This window comes from Pan troglodytes, chromosome 10 (assembly GCF_028858775.2).
Source record: "Pan troglodytes isolate AG18354 chromosome 10, NHGRI_mPanTro3-v2.0_pri, whole genome shotgun sequence".
Classification (NCBI taxonomy): Eukaryota; Metazoa; Chordata; class Mammalia; order Primates; family Hominidae; genus Pan; species Pan troglodytes.
The window spans coordinates 29,820,222-29,840,956 of NC_072408.2; the positions used below are offsets into that span (position 1 = coordinate 29,820,222).

General features: G+C 37.9%; 1 protein-coding gene across 8 annotated transcripts in view; it reads right to left on the bottom strand.

The window, feature by feature from the left end:
* Positions 1-20,735, bottom strand: part of IRAK3 (interleukin 1 receptor associated kinase 3) — a 120,620-nt gene that overhangs the window by 36,338 nt on the left and 63,547 nt on the right. For 4 of the 8 annotated variants that reach the window (XM_063786390.1, XM_522458.9, XM_009424981.5 and 1 more), the window contains 4 exons: positions 13,098-13,280; positions 7,474-7,538; positions 6,797-6,851; positions 5,400-5,551 (listed from right to left, as the gene is read on the bottom strand). In XM_063786390.1, coding sequence (XP_063642460.1) covers positions 5,400-5,551; positions 6,797-6,851; positions 7,474-7,538; positions 13,098-13,137 — 312 coding nt within the window. In that variant the 5' untranslated portion in view covers positions 13,138-13,280. Of the gene's footprint in view, positions 1-5,399; positions 5,552-6,796; positions 6,852-7,473; positions 7,539-8,702; positions 8,768-10,342; positions 10,621-11,843; positions 12,020-13,097; positions 13,281-18,867; positions 20,125-20,735 lie in introns of those variants that run through there. The other 4 variants (XM_063786388.1, XM_016923078.4, XM_016923079.4 and 1 more) reach the window with 4 other exon arrangements.

The window sequence follows — 20,735 nt, forward strand, 5'->3', positions numbered from 1 at the left end:
CATTTAGCTTTCAACAGATTTTCAACAATCCATTAGCCCCAAAAGAGATCTAGAACCAGTGTTCTTGAATTGAAAGTTTTTCATGCAGTGTATCGCCATGTTAACTCTTTCATCATATTTTGCACACATTTACATAAATTCAAAAACATTCTATGTATTCAAAGACAATCCCATGTCAGCTAGAACCTCCCCAACTTGATCTTATAAAGAATCCAACTTGTGTTATTTCTATTCTGCTGCAAAATTTCACTAATTTGGTGTTTATGACTTGGGTTATTTGGATATGTCAGTTCAAGTTTACCTTTGCCTTTTGAAAAGATGGGCTTACTAAGCAAATAAAAATATAACTCTTTACTTCCAAGAAGCTTTAGAAGATAGCCCAGAGCCTGACACATGAATATTTTAATGAGTTCGGTAACATTGTACTGAACACCTACTCTGTCCCTAGCACTGTTCTTGATGCCTTCATATATCTTAGGTCATTGCATGTCTCTGGATCTCAGGTTTCCAACTTCTACCAAAAGAGTTAAATTAAGTATGCTCCTAGGTGTCACCAGTTGTAACGTTCTATCATTTGCAAATTGCTAGAGAAGATGGAGTTTTGGAGTTCTGCCCTCAGGAATAAAGGGAGAGAAATTCAACAGGAATTTTGGAAACTATTTTCCAAGTTGAACTAGGAAGTCAGAAACAATAAATCAGGCTAAAAAATCATTTTCAAGGACCATTTTATCAGAATTTACATTTTACAAGACCATTGTCCTGGGAGCCAGATGGGTTGGATTTTCCGCCCATCTCTAACACTCGCTATTTGTGATTCTTTGTCAGTCACTTAACTTCCCTAAGGCCATAGTTTTCCAGTCTGAAAAATGAAGGAGTCGGTTTTTTTGTTTATGCTAATGTAGCACTCTAACACCCTGTTGCTTGAAATGTGGTCTATGACCAAAAAACCCCAGCTTCATTAGGAGCTGCTGAGAAATGGCAAATCCAGGGCTCCTGTCAGATCTGCTGAATCAGAATCTGCATTGTAAGATGATTCCCAGGTGATTAAAGTTAGAGAAGCACAGATCTAACACACCTAGTACAATTTCCCACCTCAGTCCCTCTAAGAAAAGTAATTGGTAATGAACCAATGTTACAAAACTGCATTTCTTTAACAATGTTCTGTGGCTAAGGCTTCATTAAATGCTCTCATTTTTTCCTGATGTGTGTGTGTGTGTGTGTGTTGGGGGGGGGGGGGCAGAGATAAAAGCCGAAGGGCAAAGTCCGGCCATACTTTCATTTACCACCTTAAGAGAAAGTTAAAATGTATGTAGAGACAGTAAGACTTTGTAAACACCTTGGTAATCTCAGGTATTTTTACTCGTAACAACTAGCAACTAAATTCTTGAAAAGGGTATGTATGCTTCATTCAATTTATCCAGCAAACATTTACTGAGCTACTATGGGCAAGGCCCTGTAATAAGGCACTAGGATACAAAGACAAATAAGAGCTCTTCAAAAAAAGCTGCCTAGTCCTTTGAGAGAGGTGGGTGAATAACGTAATGCTTTGATGCTATTGCTACACATAGGAGTGTCACCCAAACCACACTGGAGGGGTCAAAGACAATCCAGGAAATAACACCTTTCTTTAAGAAAGAAAGGGAAGGGGTTCTAGAAGCAATCAATACCATTCAGACTCATGGAAAGAAAACTCCCAAAAGGGAGTGTGATTTGGTGGCAGCTGCAGAGAGAGTAGGAAAGTAGACTGGACGGACCCTTTGCGGATGGGGTCCTGAGGCTCAACCATAAGACAATGTACAAATTGGGGCCAGGGACACATTGGCATTAAGAAACAGGCTTTAGCTTGGCCACCTCTAGAGCAACCACATTCTATTTGTTGAATAGTTGGGCCAGCTGATTGTTTCTTTAGCAGACCGTTCATCTTCTCAGTAATTTTAAGATGTCTATGTACAATTAAGTAGTACTAAATGCAATTTGGAGAAATGGAGAAATTAGGTAAATAATTTTTAAAACAGTACGGTAATGCAAGCTGCAAACTCGGAATCACCTTGAAACCCTCCTTCTTCCCCACTTCCCCAGTCCTATCCAACAGATAATCAGGTGTGGTCCACTTCACCTCGTCTCTTAGACATGCTTTCTCCTCTGCATCCTCACTGACTTTGCCCAGGCTAACAGCATTAACTCTCAACAGTGGCTACACATGTGAACCACCTTGGGACCTTTTAAAAAATACTGGTGACTACCATTTTTTTAAAAGTTCATTTTTTTAAAGGCCCATTTTTTTAAAAGTCAATTTTTTTAAAGGCTCATTTTTTAAAAAAGCTCCTAGATAATTCTAATATATAGTCAGGGTTGGGAACATGGGTTTATACCCTGTCCATTTCTTGGTTTGCACATCTGAAATATCCCTCTACCAGGTCTTTCTGCCTCCAGTCTGGTGGTTTTGTTTTGTTTTGTTTTGTTTTGTTTTTGATAGGGTCTTACTCTGTTGCCCAGACTGAAATGCAGTAGCGTGATCTTGGCTCACTGCAACCTCTGCCTCCTGGGTTCAAGCAATCCTCTCACCTCAGGCTCTTGAGTAGCTGGAACTACAGGCAGGCACCACCACACCCAGCTATTTTATTTTTATTTTTGTATTTCTTGGTAGAGACAGGGTTTCACCATGTTGGCCAGTCTGGTCTCGAACTCCTGACCTCAAGTGATCCGCCCACCTCAGCCTCCCAAAGTGCTGGGATTACAGGCATGAGCCACTACGCCCAGCCTGCCTCCAGCTAGCTCTTGCCATCTTTCCCCCAATTCTTCTGCCAACTTCCAATCCACTATCTAACCTAGAATCAAAGTCATATTTTAACAACACAAATCTTTCAGTCTCCTACTTAAAAATCACCCACAGACTTAATATCTTTCCAGCATCCTCTTCTCACTATCTTCCCTACGCCCAGTCCGCTGCACTGAATGAAATGCTATTCATGAGGAAGACCTACGTTTTCATACACACACCTCCAGGCCTCTGCAACTGCTGTTTGTTCCACTAGAAATGTAATTCCCCTCCTTTACTGCCTGCCAAAATTCTACTCATCCTTCAAAATCCAGCCGGATGGTTTCCCCATTTGTTTTTGAGAACTGTTTACTGAGTGGTTACTCTGGCCAGATACTCTTCTGGGTGCCAGACACAGCCCTCCTCTGGGAGAAGAGAGTCACTATCTTTTTTTTTTTTTTTAATTAGTACTTTATTTTTTAGAGCAGATTTAGATTTACAAAAAATTGAGAGGAAAGTAAGGCGTTCCCACACACATGCACACAGCTTCCCAATTATTAACATCTCACGCCAGTAAGGTACATTTGTTAAAATCAATGATCTTAAGTTGACATATCATTATTACCGTAGTTTACACTAGAGTTCACTCTTAGTGTGGTATATTCTATGGGTTTTGACAAATATATGATAATATGTATCCACCATTACAGTATCAGAGTAGTTTCACTGCCCTAAAAATCATCTGTGCTCTGCCTATTCATCTAACCCTTACCAAACACCCAGACACCATATTTTACTGTCTCAATTGTTCTTCCTTTTCCAAAGTGTCATATACTTGGAATCATATGGTATGTAACCTTTTCAGATAGACTTCTGATATGGTTTTGCTGTGTCCCCACCCAAATTCATCTTGAATTGTAGCTCCCACAATTCCCACGTGTTGTGGGAGGGGCCCAGTGGGAGTTAATTGAATCATGGGGGTGGGTCTTTCCAGTGCTGTTCTTGTGACAGTGAATAAGTCTCACAAGATCTGATGGTTTTAAAAACGGGAGTTTCCCTGCACAACTTCTCTCTTGTCTGCATCGTAAGGCGTGCCTTTCATCTTCTGCCATGATACTGAGGCCTCCCCAGCCATGTGAAACTGAGTCCATTAAACCTCTTTTTCTTTTTTTTTCTTTTTTCTTTATTTTTTAATTTTACTTTAAGCTCTGGACACATGTGCTGAACATGCAGGTTTGTTACATAGGTATACATGTGCCACGGTGGTTTGCTGCACCTATCAACCCATCATCTAGGTTTTAAGACCCGCATGCATTAGGTATTTGTCCTAATACTCTTCCTCCCATTTCCCCCAACCCCCCAACAGGCCCTGGGTGTGTGATGTTCCCCTCCCCTCTGTGTCCGTGTGTTCTTATTGTTCAACTCCCACTTACAAGTGAGAACATGCAGTGTTTGGTTTCCTGTTCCTGTGTTCGTTTGCTAAGGATGATGGTTTTCAGCTTCATTCATGTCCCTACAAAGGACATGAACTCATTCTTTTTTATGGCTGTGAGAGTTGCTATCTTTTATGTGCTTCTGTGATCTTTTGTACAATTCTCGCTAAAGTACCTCTTTTACAACAGTTTAATCTTTTGTTTACCTGGCTATTTCACCAGACAGACTGTGAGCTCCTTGAGGACAGAACTATGCCTTATTCATCTCTACATGCTCAGCACCCAGTCCATACAAGAGTTTAGTAAATGTTTACTTATTGTTGACCAACTATGAAGAAAACGAAGAGCAGCTCTTCTGTGTTTGTGTGTGGACCTATCTCTGACTGACTCCTGAGCTTGATCCTGGAATTCCCTTTCTGCTTCATTGGCTGCAGTCAATCAACTGTCTTCTGATCTCCTACTCTGTTTGTTGGTTTGTTGTTCCTACTCGAAAGCCTCCTCCTTCCACCCTTCTGAGTTGTGATAGAAGACAATTTATAAAGCAGTACCAAACGCCAAACTGTGGCTTAGCCTGTGAGGCTGCCTGGAGAGGACCCGGCTCATCCTAAAAATCCAAGAAAATCAGGGCAGGCTAGCACTACCTGACCCTCTTTAACAAAGTCCTGGAGACTTTTCAGAAGTCTTTTTTTTTTTTTGAGGTGGTGTCTCACTTTATCACCCAGGCTGGAGTGCAGTGGTGCAATCTTGGCTCACTGCAGCCTCTTCTTCCTGTGCTCAAGCGATTCTCCTGCCTCAGCCTCCCAAGTAGCTGGGACTACAGGAGCATACCACCACGCCCAGCTAAGTCTTGTGTTTTTAGTAGAGACAGGGTTTCACCCTGTCGATCAGGCTGGTCTCAAACTCCTGACCTCAAGTGATCCACCCACCTTGGGCTCCCAAAGTCCTGGGATTACAGGCGTGAGCCACCACACCCAGCCCAGAAAAGTCTTTCATGCTATAACATCTGGGGATGGAAAGCATTTAACTTCCTCATTCTTGCAAGACAGGTCTTTACTTCTCCAGTCATCTGAAATCATATCTCTTATTTCCACTTATAAAATTTTATTTTCAAATACCCCTTTCAATGTTGATGAAAAATGACATATTTTAATATGAAAGATGAACAAATAAGTGGAACTGATGTCCTGTGACAGTAATTCTTTCCATACCTGTTTAAATAATTTGACAGCATATGTTAGGTTTTGAATCTCCACTCTGTATACCTCAAAAATCTCTCCTTCTCCAATTAGGAAGTCTTTGTGGAAATTTCTAGTTCCTTCTATGATATTTTGAAAGCTGATGGAAGATTTAAGCAGTATTCCTTAGGAAGGAAAGTAGGGGGAAGATAAGTTAGCTAAGAATGAACATCACCATTATAACCAAAATTTCTATATTAGAAATAAATCAGAGTCCAGTGGAAGGTTAGTAGAGAAAGGCCCAGGAACCAAAGCCGAAGCCCACCATGTGCTCTCTGCACATTTACTTGGATCTAGTTCCCACCATTCCACAGAGCAAAGGGTTTCTTCGGACAGCAGCATTGTGATTTTTACCCCCTCTCAAAAGAGATCAGCCAAAGAGCTTAGTGGAAGAAATTCTTCCAAGATTCAGTTTTCTGGTCATTAGGTCAGTGTGTTGCTGTTGACCCATTATGAACCTAAAACTACTAAAAAATTATGGAAGTGGAAATATGGACATGACTAAGCAATATTCTCCAAGCATGACTGATAGAAACACTTCTCATGTGCCAAATCCTCTAACTGCCTAATTTACTTCCTCAGAGTAAATTAGAAAGATGATTCAGCCTTTTAAAAACTCACCCAAAGTGGAGATTGGGAGAAAACATGCAAACAGGAATCAAATACAAATTGAAAAGGGAAAGTTTGGCTATGTCCTTCAGAACCCAACTTTGGCTATATTTCCATAGCTAATACAAAATCCTCTCTGAAGACACTTAATGTTTGATTTAGACCTTACTGTTGAAGAACCAAAGCCTTATCTAACTTTCCTAATTCTTTTTTCAATGAAAGAAGCATCAGATCTAGTGGCAAAGACTAGGCAACGCAGCCTTAAATAGTCTTTAACATTTATCAGAATGATTCCAGGTGGAACTAAATTATTCTTCCTACTAATAAAGTAGGAAAGTTGATATGGAAGATAACTAGATTTTCATACTGACCTTCAGCATTGCTCTACAATCATCTTGAAAGATTTCTGTAATTGCTGTGAGCATTTCTAAAACTATATAAATCTCAACATAATTTAAAAAATGTTTTCCCATGACACACAAACATAGCAAATTTTACCAACAAAAAACTAAAACATCCCCCTGTGTGAAGAGACCACAATTTCATTCTTCATTAGCCAATGGAGCCTTAACATAGTCATATATCATCTATTAGAACTATAACTGTCAATCAAATTGAAGTTATTTTAATATCTATGAAATTTTATACCGAATCTGAATATAAATGATTATTGTGTTTATTGGGTATTTCTCCCTCTTAATTCACTTAAATGAAAGTATGATTTTAAAAAAATTGTTGGAAAAAAACTGGTTTTTTCATACCTTTTTCATTATGTTCAGGAATAAGAACATTATCCACGGTGACATTGGCTGTTTCCTAAGAGAAGAAATATATACTAAAGTAATTCCATTTCATACATCTAGAAAGAACAGAGCCTCAACACAAATCCAAAGCTCCCTGGGGACTATGCAGTGCAACAGAGTGCAACCTAATTTAAAAGAAAGCTAGCAGAAATCAAAGTTATTTCACTTTATTTAATAGCATTCATTGCCATATTTAAGGCTTTCACACCAACAGTAAAAACTCAAGTTTCAATGTCACAGTCAGTTAAAGTCAATTTTAAATTACTTTTAATGCTATAAAAATGATCACTGCTAGTTTGCTCTAATAAAAACTAACAGTGACATGCAAAACACCAACCAAAAAAGGAAAATTAAAAGCTGAGTTAAGACAAATGTATAAATCACAGCATCCTTAGTAGTTCTCAGTCTCATCTCTGACAGATCACTGAGAACAGAAAGCTCTTAATTTCTCAAATATTTATAAATCTCTAATTTCCTGAATCCTCAACTAGAGAATAATGAGAGAACCAAGGCATTTCTGATTTTTAAAAAGTGCCAGCAAATCCAGCATTTTTCTGCCTGCTAATTTCATTCCTTACACTCAATTATACATGCAACAAAGTTCAAGGCTCATTTTCTATGCACACATACTCTACCTTGAATAATATATTTGGAAATCCACCTTCCTGATAACTCTTCTCTGAAGGACTCAATACTGCTCCTGAAAGAGAAATACGGGAAGGTAGATACAAAAAAATTTTATGTCCCTAATGTTTTTCCTTTCTGAGACTCTGAAAATAAGTGTCTTGCTAGCCATTGTTCATTTCTAAAGTTTCATTCCCATGCAACATTACGATAAATTTGTGAAAGTATTATTTGTGAAGTATTATATTTGTGAAATAGCTTTCTAATTAACAAATGTTATACAAACATACTTTTGTTCACTTAAAACATAAGTAGTTGCCTTAATCTATTATTAACTTTAAATAATTTAAATAATTAAATAATAAACAAGTAATAAATAAGACAAATTATTGTTAGACATTAAAAATATTAAAGTACAAAGAAGAAAATTTTTAAAAAATTATCAGCCTTTTTTTTTTTTTTTTTTTGAGATGGACTCTCACTCTCGCCCAGGCTGTAGTACAGTGGCATGATCTCGGCTCATTGCAATCTCTGCCTCCACTTGAGAATGTCAAGTGATTCTCCTGCCTCAGCCTCCCAAGTAGCCAGGATTACAGGCACCTATCAGCATGCCCGGCTAATTTTTTTTGTATTTTTAGTAGAGATGGGGTTTTACCATGTTGGCCAGGCTAGTCTCGAACTCCTGGCCTCAAGAGATCTGCCTGCCTCGGCCTCCCAAAGTGCTGGGATTACAGGCATGAGCCACCCACCACACTGGGCCTTTTTTTTTTTTTTTTTGAGACAGAGTCTCGCTCTGTCACCCAGGCTGGAGTGCAGTGGTGCAATCTTGGCTCACTGCAACCTCCGCCTCCTGAGTTCAAGTGATTCTCCTGCCTCAGCCTCCTGAGTAGCTGGGATTACAAGCCCCTGCCACCATGCCCAGCTAATTTTTGTATTTTTAGTAGAGACAGGGTTTCACCATGTTGGCCAGGTTGGTCTCAAACTCCTGACCTCAAGTGATCCGTCTGCCTCAGCCTCCCAAAGTGCTAGGATTACAGGCATGAGCCACAGCGCCCAGCTGTGTTATCAGCATTTTTGCACATATATTTTTAAATGTTACAATTATGATATTATATCTTCCTGGGTTAGTTTATTTTTTTATATCATCTTGTGCCATAAAGTATTGGAGGTGGTGTGTGTGCGTGTGTGTGTGTGTGTTTGTGTGTGTGTGTGTGTGTGTGTATCAATGACAAATACTTACCACCCCAAATGTCGACTATAACTTCTATGTGGCAGAGTCTGGACTGAGGTAATTTATGTAGCTTCCTACAAAAGAGTAAAACCCTGCCATATTTTGCTGTCATTTCTAACATTTTGTCTCAGACTAGAAAACTTTCATTTTCTAGTCTAGCTTTCTTCTTTCTAGATTATCTTATAGTGTTTCTTAAATTATTTTGCTTAGAAAACTAGCAAGAAAGCATAACCAATCAATAACAAATTTCCTTGATAACACTATAAACCAGCTAGACTTAACAGACATCTATAGAACATTCCATCCAAAATCAAAATATACACATATTTCTCAAGTATACATTGAACATTTTCCAGAACAGACCTGACCTTAGGCAATTAAATGAACCTCAAATACATGTGTAAGGATTAAAATCATACAAAGTCTATTTTCTGATCATATTGAAATACAAGCAGAAATCAGCAGCAGAAGGAAATTTGGGAAATTCACAAGTATCTGGAAATTAAACAACAAAATCGTAAATAACAAATGAGTTAAAAAAGAAGTCATGAGAGAAATTAGAAAATACCTTGAGATGAATGAAAATGAAAACACAACATATCAAAAGTTATGAGATGCAGCAAAAGCCACGCTTAGAGGGAAATTTATGGCTGCAAATGCCTACCTTAAAAAAAGAAGAAAGGCATCAAATCAGTAAACTAAACTTTCACATTAAGGAACTAGAAAAAGAAGCACAACCTAAACTGAAGCAAGCAAAAGGAAGGAAATAATTAAGATTAGAAATAAATGAAATAGAGGAATTTTTTTTTGTTTTTTTTTCTTTTTTTTCTTTTTTTTTGGAGATGGAGTCTCACTTTGTCAACCAGGCTGGAGTGCAGTGGTGCGATCTCAGATCACTGCAACCTCCACCTCCCAGGTTCAAGCAATTCTCCTGCTTCAGCCTCCTGAATAGCTGCAACTACAGGTGAACGCTGCCACGCCCAGCTAATTTTTTTGTATTTTAGTAGAGATGGGGTTTCACCGTTTTGCCCAGGCTGGTCTCGAACTCCTCAGCTCAGGCAATCTGCCTGCCTCGGCCTCCCAAAGTGCCAGGATTACAGGCTTGAGCTACCTCGCCGGGCCGAAATAGAAGATTTTTTAAAAAGAAAACTCAATAGAACCAAAATTGTTTCTTTGAAAAGATCATTAAAATTGACAATCTTTTAGCTTAACTGACCAAGAAAGAGATTCAAATTACTAAAATCAAGAACAAAAGAGGGAACATCAATACTGACCTCACAGAAATAAATGGAATTATAAAGGAATATTATGAACAATGATATGCCAAAAAACTAGATAACTTAGATGACATGGACAGGTTTCTAGGAAGACACAAACTATTGAAACTAACTCAAGCAAAAATAAACAATATACATGGACTCATAACAAGAGATTGAGCTAGTACTTTAAAACGTCCCACAAAGAAAAGCCGAGGCTTAGATGGCTTCGCAGGTGAATTCTACCAAACATTTAAAGAAGATTAACACCAGTCCTTCACAAATTCTTCCAGAATAGAAAAAGATAGAACAATTCCCAAATCATTTTATGAGACCAGTATTATTGATATCAATGCCAGATAAAGACATTACAAGAAAACAACAGAACAATACCTCTTACAAATATAGATGCAAAAATCCTCAACAAAATACGGGCAAACTGAATCCAGAAGCATGTAAGGATTAGATACAATGACCAAATGGGATTTATCCCAGGAATCCAAGATTTGTTTAATATCTGAAAATCAATCAATGTAATACACCACATTAACAGAATGAAGGACAAAAAACACATGTTCATTTCAATAGATGACAAAAAAGCATCTGAAAAATCCAACACCCTATCATGATAAAAGCCCTACCAACAGAAGAAAATGTCCTCAATATGATAAGGGCCATCTACAAAAAACCGACAGTTAACATCACTAATCGTGAAAGACTGAATGTTTTACCCTTAAGGTCAGGAACAAGATAAGGATATCTGGTCTTGCCACTTCTACTCAACATGCTAAAGGTTCTAGCCAGGGCAACTAGGCAAGAAGAAAAAATAACAAACATACTGAATTTGTGTAGGAAAAAATGTGCAATCTGGGGGCTGTATGGGCACTAAAAGTCATTATTTCTTTTGCTGTTTGTGAAAAGAGAGATAATCCTTCATTGTCATATAAAATGGAAGATTGAAAATGGCTCTCTTAAGAAGAAGCCAGTAGAAAGCTGTGAATTTTGTGTCAAAACTGGAAAACAATTGCTGATCATTGAATTATAAATACAAAATGTGATACATAAGGACATGCATGCCAGAAATATAATAACAAAAAATAGAGATTCTAGTTTCTTGAGCAATTTTGTTATGTCCTGAGATCTGAGAGAATGCTTTACTGATGTGAAGAAACCACCTAGCAGCAGCAACCTGAATTGTAGGCATAGTACCTGGGAGGAAATAAAAGGCCCATTTCAATATGACTAGGAAAATCCAAATCTACAAAGTGATGCCTGGAAGCTGGAATATAAAAGCCCCAAATTCCTCTAAAATAAAATCAGTTCCACAAAACAGAACAAAATTGCAAGGAAAGGTGGGCAATAACTGATTATTTAGATAACTGATAAATCTGTCCACGGTGGCAGCATAGAAGGACTAAATCATTTTATGCATCTTTAGTTAGGAGCTCCAACTCCTAATTTAATGAGTAGCTATGATAGGAAACCCCTGTTGAGCAAGCTACACTTATGCTTCCAACAAATCATCACATCTCACTTTTAACAACTACATAATTAACTTTTTCAAAATTGTTATTTAATTTGAAACATCAACTCAATCAATTACAATTAAATAATGCTATTTTCTTTAGTAAAGAAGTAAGGTGCTATCCTCCTCTTCACTTCAGATTTACCTATCTCTTTGTACTAGGGCAGTAAAGTCTTTTTACCAATCGGCTACTCTCACATCAAAAAAAGAAAAATAAATGTTGCATGTGCAACAGACTAAGAGTTAACCAAGAATGTGGAATTTTTGTCTACTTACAGTCCACATTATTCTCTGCTGCACAAATAAACAACATAGAGAGTGAAAATATACCCTAAAATTTATTCCAGAACACTGAAGTATAAAACATACCTGTGTGTCCTATTAAAGTGGCGTAAGTTTGTATTGTGAACAGCAAGCCATGTGGGTGGTTTCAGTGGCTGGGAAAGGCTCAGATAATGAAAAGGCATTGCATTTACAGTTCCCAGGGACTCACTGAATTTCACTTGCTCAGTCAACTTCACAGTGAAGTATTCTGCTGCCCTAAACTAAGTGAAGAAACAATGTGCAAAAGACAAAGGGGATTAGCCAAGTTATATGAATAATATCATGGTGGAAGTCTATTAGGAACTAATATCCCAATAATAGGAAAGATCAAAATAAAAGTCAATGTGAAGCTACAGTTTTCTGGTACAAATCTCTCAAGATTCCGTGTGTGTGTGTGTGTGTGTGTGTGTGTGCAAGGGCTCATGCGCACTAAATATATTACCAAAGAACATGTGTGCAAATACACAAAACTAAAAATGCGATCTATGAAAAGAGCCAAAGAATAAAGGTGTTGATTCAAAAGAGTTTCCAATCTAAGAGCCTTGGGTCTATAACATAAGACCCAAGATCATTATTGTTGAAATGAATACATCTAAGTGGAACAAACAGAACAGGTGATGTTAGATTATTTCACTGACAAAGAATAAATGGAGAAAACTTCATGAGCTTTATTGATCATGTTGTTCTAAATATAAGGCATGACACAGACTCAGAAATAGAGAAGACAAAGGGAAGAATTAGGCTACTGTGGAATGGGTAGTAACAAGTAAGGCAGGGTTAAACGCTGTGGTGTAAAAACAGCAGTGAAGATAAAAGAAACATCCCCAGATTATTCTGGAGGTAGGTACAATATAAAATATTAAATATAGGGAGAAAATACAATTATATTTTTAACTTGTAATATATAGTAAAACAAAGAATAGCATGATCTGTATCTCAAATATTGTGATTCCAACTATGTTTATGACTCAAAGAGCTTCAGAGTTTTTGACAGAGAGCTGATTCTATTAACTGCTAAAAATGAAACATTTTTAAAAGTGTAGTTTGTAAGTAAAAGTAAGTTAAAAAAACAAAACTATAAAGTGATAGAAAGAAATATGTTGTATAAGTTAGGTGATAAGGGAAGAAAGTGTCACAAGAAAATGTGAAGCTGGAAAGTCCCTTCCAGATAAAAGCCACAGGTAAGGAAACACTGACACAGAGCATGAGTCAATGTCTTGGATAAAATGCAATATTCAAATTTACAAATTACAGTTCCTATTACAGATTAAGAGCCACATTATAAGAATCAGCATTTACCATAGTTTGTAATTAAATGAATAGCTCGACGATGTCCCATCTCCTGGAGGACCTGTAAAAGGTCACCGATGGTCTTGTTTTTCTGTGCCCAGGACCAAAGTAATTCTCTTGTTCCACTTTTACCTTGGTCTACATACTTTTCAATATGACGAACATCCAGCCAGCTGCTTGAAAGTCTCTCTGCTGTGGAAATTGCAATATAAACAAAGAATTGTTTACTGTACTTTTATCAAAATACTTGTTTTTGTGTACCTTATGTTTTATTTCCTCTTATTTATAACTTTAACTTTCCTCTTATTTATAACTTTTATTTTGAACTAATTTGGAATATACTCACCTGCCTTCTGCTAATGTTGACATCTTACTAACCACAATACAATGATCAGAATCAGTGATAACTGCAAACCTTATTCTAATTTCACTAGTTTTTCCACTAATGCCTCTTTTCTGTTCTAAGATCCTATCCAGTTTTCCATATTATATTTAATTGTTCCTTCTCCTTAATCTCCTCCAATCTATGATGGTCCCTCAGTCTTTCCTTGTCTTTCAGGACAGTGAAATGATATTGTCCTTCTCAGTGCATAATATCAAGAGGTTTAAGATAGCAATGTCTTATCAATAATAATGTTTATTTTTATCATGCAGTGAAGGGACTGTCTGCAGAGCTTCTCTACTATAAAATTATCTTTCTCTTTATAATTAATAAATATTTCGGGGAAGATACTTTGAGATTATGGAAATACTCTGCTTCTCCTCGGATTTGGGCCACTAATATTTGCATCCACCAGTGGATCTTATTTATCATAATTATTACTACAATATTTGCTTAATGGTGATTTTTCTATTTTCCCTTTTTCCTTCATGAACTGTTTGGTAAGAAACAGCTGTCCCTTCTCCTACATTTATTTATTTATTTATCCAGTTGTTTATTTATATCTATGGGCTCATGGATATTTATTTTACCCTACAGGTTAAAATCCAGTACTATCATTAATAATTTTGTTGCTAAAATTATTCTAGCTTTGTCCAATAGGTTGGTTGGCTCTTGTGTTCTTTTTTTTTTCCTTTTATTTTTATTTTATTTTATTTTTTTGAGACAAGATCTCACTCTGTCACCCAGGTTGGAGCACAGTGGGGCAATCTCAGCTCACTGCAGCCTCCATCTCCCAGGCTCAAGCAATCCTCCCACCTCAGCCTCCCAAGTAGCTGCAACTACAGGTGTGCACTGCACCACCATGCCCAGCACATTTTTGTATTTGTGTGGGTTTTTTTTTCTTTTTTGGTAGAGATGGGGTTTTGCCACACTGCCCCAGCTGGTCTCAAACTCCTAGGATCAAGCTCAAGCAATCTGCCCGCCTTGGCCTTCCAAAGTGCTGGGATTACATGTGAGAACTACCACGGCAGGCCTTTTGTGTTCTTTTGACAAGCCCTATCTTTTTGTGAGTATCTCCTTATTTTCTGGCTCTACAAGGTGCTCCAGGCTCATTTTGTATTTTCCCCTTTCCAGGACTGGAATTATTTGTCTAATGATCTCTGGTTTCTTTATTGGACAATGGTGTATAGAAGCTCAATCCTGGTGCCAGAATTGCTCATTGTGGCCAGGGTTCCATTGCTTCTAGGCCCTCCAAGAACACAGAGCAAGGAAATATAGGTATGTACACTCATCCGTGGATCTCTATTCCTCTATCAGTAGGCGCTTATATTAAATACCAAGAATTTATTCTGATGCTTCTGATTCTAATCCAACATCACAGGGTATATTTCAGTCCTTCCTCATTTGTAACTTTATTCTTGAACAGTAATATTATTGATAATATATTTACTCATTTGTTTAATTCTACAATGCACATAAAGTGCTTTCAGAATTGCCAACCCATACCCCTGTGAGACACACATTAGCAAAATCAGAACACAATAATTCTTTCTGTCCTTAGCATAAGCGCATCCAGTTAAGATGCTGTGTTCCAAAGTACTTAGATTAATTCTTTTCTTCCTCACCCCTTCAGTGTGGTTATCATTCATTCGTAATACAGTTAGATTCAGCTGTTGAAGGTTTGAGAAATGGTGTTTTGTTCCCCCCGTCTTCCCATTGAACACTTTTGAGCAATTAAAAGCTAATATCTGGGTAAAATCAGGGAAATGTTTTACTAGGATACTAGGCTTTAAATAATTCAATTAAGGTTTGGCATAAACATCTTAAAACTGTACAGAAAGTATATGAGTTTTTATGGTGCCCTGATTTAACAGGATTCTTCAAGCAAAAATTTATATTGCCTTTCTGCACAACTTCCAAATTTTAAAGTGTACTTTGAGGCAAAGCGGGGAGAAAGAAAGCAAATGACAGAAAAGGTGGTCTTGTTCCTATGATAATATTCCCAATCTGGAATATTGAGCACTAAAATTAACAATGTGTTTTGGGCTTTTGGTGGTGATGGCACCATCCTTTCATAACTTTACCTTCCAGAGAAACTAAAAAATTTAGGATCCTGGATGCAAGTCTGTGGATAAAATCCCACTGTTATCTGAAGGTGGTCATGGGGGACCCCCGACACACCACCATAACTGGCTTTAGGAGCTCAGCATCCTTTCATCCTGCCACACACCAATATGTGGAAGCTGCCCTCCAGCAGGAACCAAGGTGGTCTCATAGGAGATAGGACTCCCCTGTCCACCAACGGGAGACTTCAAAGGCAGATGTGCTTTTAAAAGGCAATGGTTGTTCAGATCTCAGAAAAATGATAAGTCTTGTGAAACTTTCTTCTGTTAAAAGTCTGTTTTGGGTCCAGGCGTGGTGGCTCACATCTGTAGTTCTAGCACTTTGAGAGGCCAAGGCGGGAGGATCACTCGAGGTCAGGAGTTTGAGACCAGCCTGGCCAACATGGTGAAACCCCATCTTGACTAAACACAAAAATACAAAAATTAACCAGGTGTGATGGCGTGCACTTGTAGTCCCAGCTACTCAGGAGGGTGAGGTGGGAGAATCACTTGAACCCAGGAGGCGGAGGTTGCAGTGAGCTGAGATCATGCCATTGCACTCCAGCCTAAGCAACAGAGTGAGACTCTGTTTCCACACACAAACACACAAAAGTCTGTTTTAGAGTCCAAACGTCATTAATTTCTTAGGGAGTTTCTACACCAGTTACAATATTTGAAATCAAGCCAGCAGAAAGGCAAATATCTTCTGCCTTAATATGGCATCCCCCCCATGCCCAATTTTTCGTTCTATTAGCCTTTGCTGGAATATTCAATTTACCTTAACTTTATGCTCCCACTGAGGCTGTGAGTAAATCCTGAAAATTGAAAGTGTTCACAATATGAAACCATGACTGGCCCTCTTTCTATGAGCTAAAAATTGACCTGGTAGACATTACTAGTGCTGCCAATACTTCCAACCCTCTATCCCATCATAGAGGATTCCATTTCCCTGCCCTTTCAGGTTAGGCATGCCTCTGTGTCTCTTCCAGCCAGAAACACTGAAGAACCAGGGCAGAATTCACTACGTGTTGACAGGGGGCTGCCTCAAGATCAAAGCAGCCTGAAATGCTGAGTCACTACCTGGAGGAGAGTTTGCTGGACTCTCAGTGTTCTTCCTGGGAGCAAAAAGTAAACCTCTGCTATGTTAAACCACTGAGATTTTTGGTGCTGCTTGTTACTGCAGCATAACTTAGTTTATCCTGACTGATATACACAAGGTCATATCTTGAATTTTGTTACTCTGTTACAACTTGTACCAGAACAGAGTTAAATAGAGTGGCAGCATTTGCAATTACATATCAAACAAGGGAAGATAAAGTTGAGATGTTCTATTTGAATGCATGTTTAGGCTGTAAGGAAAGAAAAATAACTAGAATAAAATGTCTGACATCATTGAGTTAGAATGTCTTTGCCCTTCCTCCATATTTCAAGTTCTGGCAAGAATATATTCATTCCTCATCTCTTTGAAGAGATGATGATTCACAGAGGCAAAGACTATCCAAATGCCAATATATGTTTTAGATAGCTTATCATTTTTAAAAGGAAGCCTTTAAAAAGCAAAAATATTAGCCAAATATAGTAATGTTATTTTAATATATTTCTTTCTGATGAGGTAATCTGCCTATATCATTGAGGCACATTTTTTATAAACACTTTATTTAGCTATTTCTAAAAACTCTTAAGAGAAATACTGCAAATCAGTGTAGTTCAAACATTTGTTGAGTATCTGCTATATGCCAGCAATACAGTAATTGTATGCACTAAGTGTGGGTTGAGCATGAAGACAGGCCTCTAACTAAAGATGAGAACAGCAGGGAAGGCTTTCTGGAGGGGTGGCTTCTGGAGCCTGAGCTATGCCATGTCTAAAACTGAGTACTTCCAAAGAGAGGCCAATTCTTAAAGAAGTATTGGATAGAGTACACTATCCTGGGGAGGAAAAAATAATCACTACAGTTTCAGATTGAAAACAAGACAAATGAATGAGTCTGAGCCCCGCAGACTATCCTGCTTTCCAAGGAAAAAAGTTCTTAGTGAAAACAGAGCATTCCCGTGGGCCTCTGGGTGAGTACAGGAACACATGTATTTAGTGGTGGCACTGCCATCGACCTATGACACAACTCCAGGCAAAACACAGCCTCACTGAACAATCTCAAACTTCTTAATAACAAATGTTCCTGTAGTCCCATCTAATACATATAATAAATCTTCTTGCTCTTCCCTGGCCTGTTAATTAATTATAACACTTCTTATCTTTAAAACACTTCCCACTCTCAAAATGAACATTCCAACAAGAGAACTCTAAATATCAAATTTCAGCAAAGGGAAAGTTTAGGTTTCCACATTTTCTATTAGAACATTAATCGAGGCTGGGTGCAGTGGCTCACGCCTGTAATCCCAGCACTTTGGGAGGCTAAGGCAAGAGCATCGCTTGAGCCCAGGAGTTTAAGACCAGTCTGGGCAACATGGCAAAACCCCATCTCTACAAAAAATTTAAAAATTAGCCAGGCTTGGTGGTGTGCATGCATCTATAGTCCTAACTACTCGGTGGCTGAGGTGGGAGGATAGCTTGAGCCCAGGAGGTTGAAGCTACAGTGAGCCAAGATTGCACCACTGCAGTCCAGCCTGGGTGACAGAGTGAGACTCTGCCTCCAAAAAACAAAAAAAAACAAAAAAAAAAAAAAAGGAGAAGGAAAAGAAAATTAATTGACTAATATTTACATAGTATTAGGCATCCTGTATCATATAAATTCATAGTAATGAATATTTAAATAATAGACTTCTTCATTTTTCTTTTGTAAACTAAAATCGTTCCTGCTACCCTTTGAAACTTTGGGATAAGACATATGCACATAATTTAACAAGACTGAAGGGAGAAAATGCTTTTGTGGACTACCACAGCCAGGAAAGGAAAGGAAGGGTAACCAAATACCACCTAGCTTTGCAATAGAAGTGTCGTGCCGTGGGGCAAGGTTTAACTAGGCTAAAGGAATAGAAAAGGGTATGTCAAATGGGGAATTGTTCCAGAAACAGTGAAGACGACACAAGAGGGCAGAGGGAAGGCCAGAATGCTTGGAGCAGAGTGTTCACGTTAAAGAAAAGGTGAACAAGCTCCATGAGGTCTCCATGTTACCTTGTATCTGCAGAAACATGCTTAGCCACATAGTACACGTTCAATATATTTTTGCTGATTGACAGACAGAGGCCCTGAGTGTTAGCATATGAACTTAACTTCATTCTGAAAGCAATGGGACCAATTCAGATTTCTGAGAAGGTGATGCAAAGATGGAAGCTTTACCTTTTGGAAGATGCATCGGGTGGCAATAGTAGCAGGAGTCTCAGATAAAATATTTATACATAAAAAGGTATAAACATGTTCTAGCTCACAACAATTGCCACAGTAGGAAAGGCACAGTTTATAGCTATTAAGGAAATCCAGAGTTAACATTTCAAGTCCCAGGGAATGTCAGCTTTTCATTCCATACTTTCCATAAATTCCATTCTCTGTTTGTTTTTTTTTGATTCCTGAATTTCCCTTTTAAAAGTGCAGCAGGCCATGACTCTGGGCTGTCCCGTCCTGTGACTTGGCTGAGAAACTGCTAATATCAGATGCTTTCCCTTAAGCACATTTCTGAGATTCAGCTGGAATATGAATGAATAGATGCCAAATGAGCTGGGGTTTTAAGTTCTCTAACATTGACCGGGGCATATAGTTCTGAGTTTGCACCACATCTAAGGAAAGCTAGATTAGACAAAGGCATTTTTTCTAATAGCAGAAGTTCATGGTAAAAAACTGATCCAGACTGTTAAAATGAATACTGCCTGCATGCATGGATTGCTTCCAGACTGGAAATGAAATATGTTTTCTCTTTTTCCAACTGGTGATTCACAATGCAACCTTAATAGCTTTTCTCTAATGATGATGCATTCTGAATAGAAACATTGCTAAAGAGTATTTTTAGCATCCATAAAATGTATACTTCATTTAGATCCAATTCTATAAAATAGCTCCAATCTGATACAACAGGAATGCAAACTCTCAACATGTTAATTACATTCTTCAATATTTATCATTTTCTTCAACTCTCCCTTACTTGTCCCCTTTCAGAATATAGGACTTTGTTTACTCGCAGTACATATCAAATAAAAATACAGAGAAAAGTTCTCAATGACTAATTATGTTGATAAAGTTAAAAGCATTCTAAACTGAAAATACAAATTAAGAAAAACATGCTGTTAGTTAAGCATTGTTTAAAACCATTTTTTGGAACACAAATCTTTGTTGAAAGTCGTATTGGAGTCACATAAGCCAAAAAGTCAACCTAAGAAGTTCAGAAATCAGATGCTCAAAGGTCCTTGAAGGCTGTTTTGAGAGTGCAGGACTGACTGTTTTCAGTTGCAGAAATCACGTCTCCATATGCAAATATGTCTCTGAAGGGGTTTTTTTCAAATAATGCAACACATCCGAGTTTGGAATCTTTGTATTTGCATACAACCACATGCCAAAACCCCTGCAAAATTAAGACTCCATTCTCACAAAGCTTGTTTTTAGACACTGTAAGGGAAAAAGGAAAGATGTCTCTTTCTTTCTACAAAGCATGCAAAAAATTAGACAATTTTTTAAAAGAACTTTTAAGGTTAAAGATACTTTTAATTCCAAAAGAGTAAAACAAAAGTCAAAATTACAAGTTAGATCTATTCGTCATACCAGACTGTAAGCATTAACACTTACTAGTTAATATATTTTATAAGAAATAGTTCTTATTCATACTTAAGCTCATGTGTATGTTTTACCCCTTGCCTGAGTAGGACTCATAACTGCGGAGGGCTGTGTGTGACTTCTCAGGTGCCCCTCTGTCTGTCCTGCTCTCTTAATCCTAGACACAGGTAAGAACCCAACATTAACTACCTCTGGGAGATAATTCACCCTCAACACCAAGGTTTCAGTCAGAAGCTATGTAATTTCATTCCCAGGTGAATATCAATACTATTTCCCCACACATTCTTCCCTTGTTAAACTTTTATAGGTCTGTTGTCTACACTAAATTGGAAAATTCTTACAAGCAAGGACTAGGACATTGTATTTACAGTGCTTTATCAAAGATTCTGCCCAACAAGGTTTTTAATAGACAACACAACAAGGTTTTTAATAGACATTTGTTGATT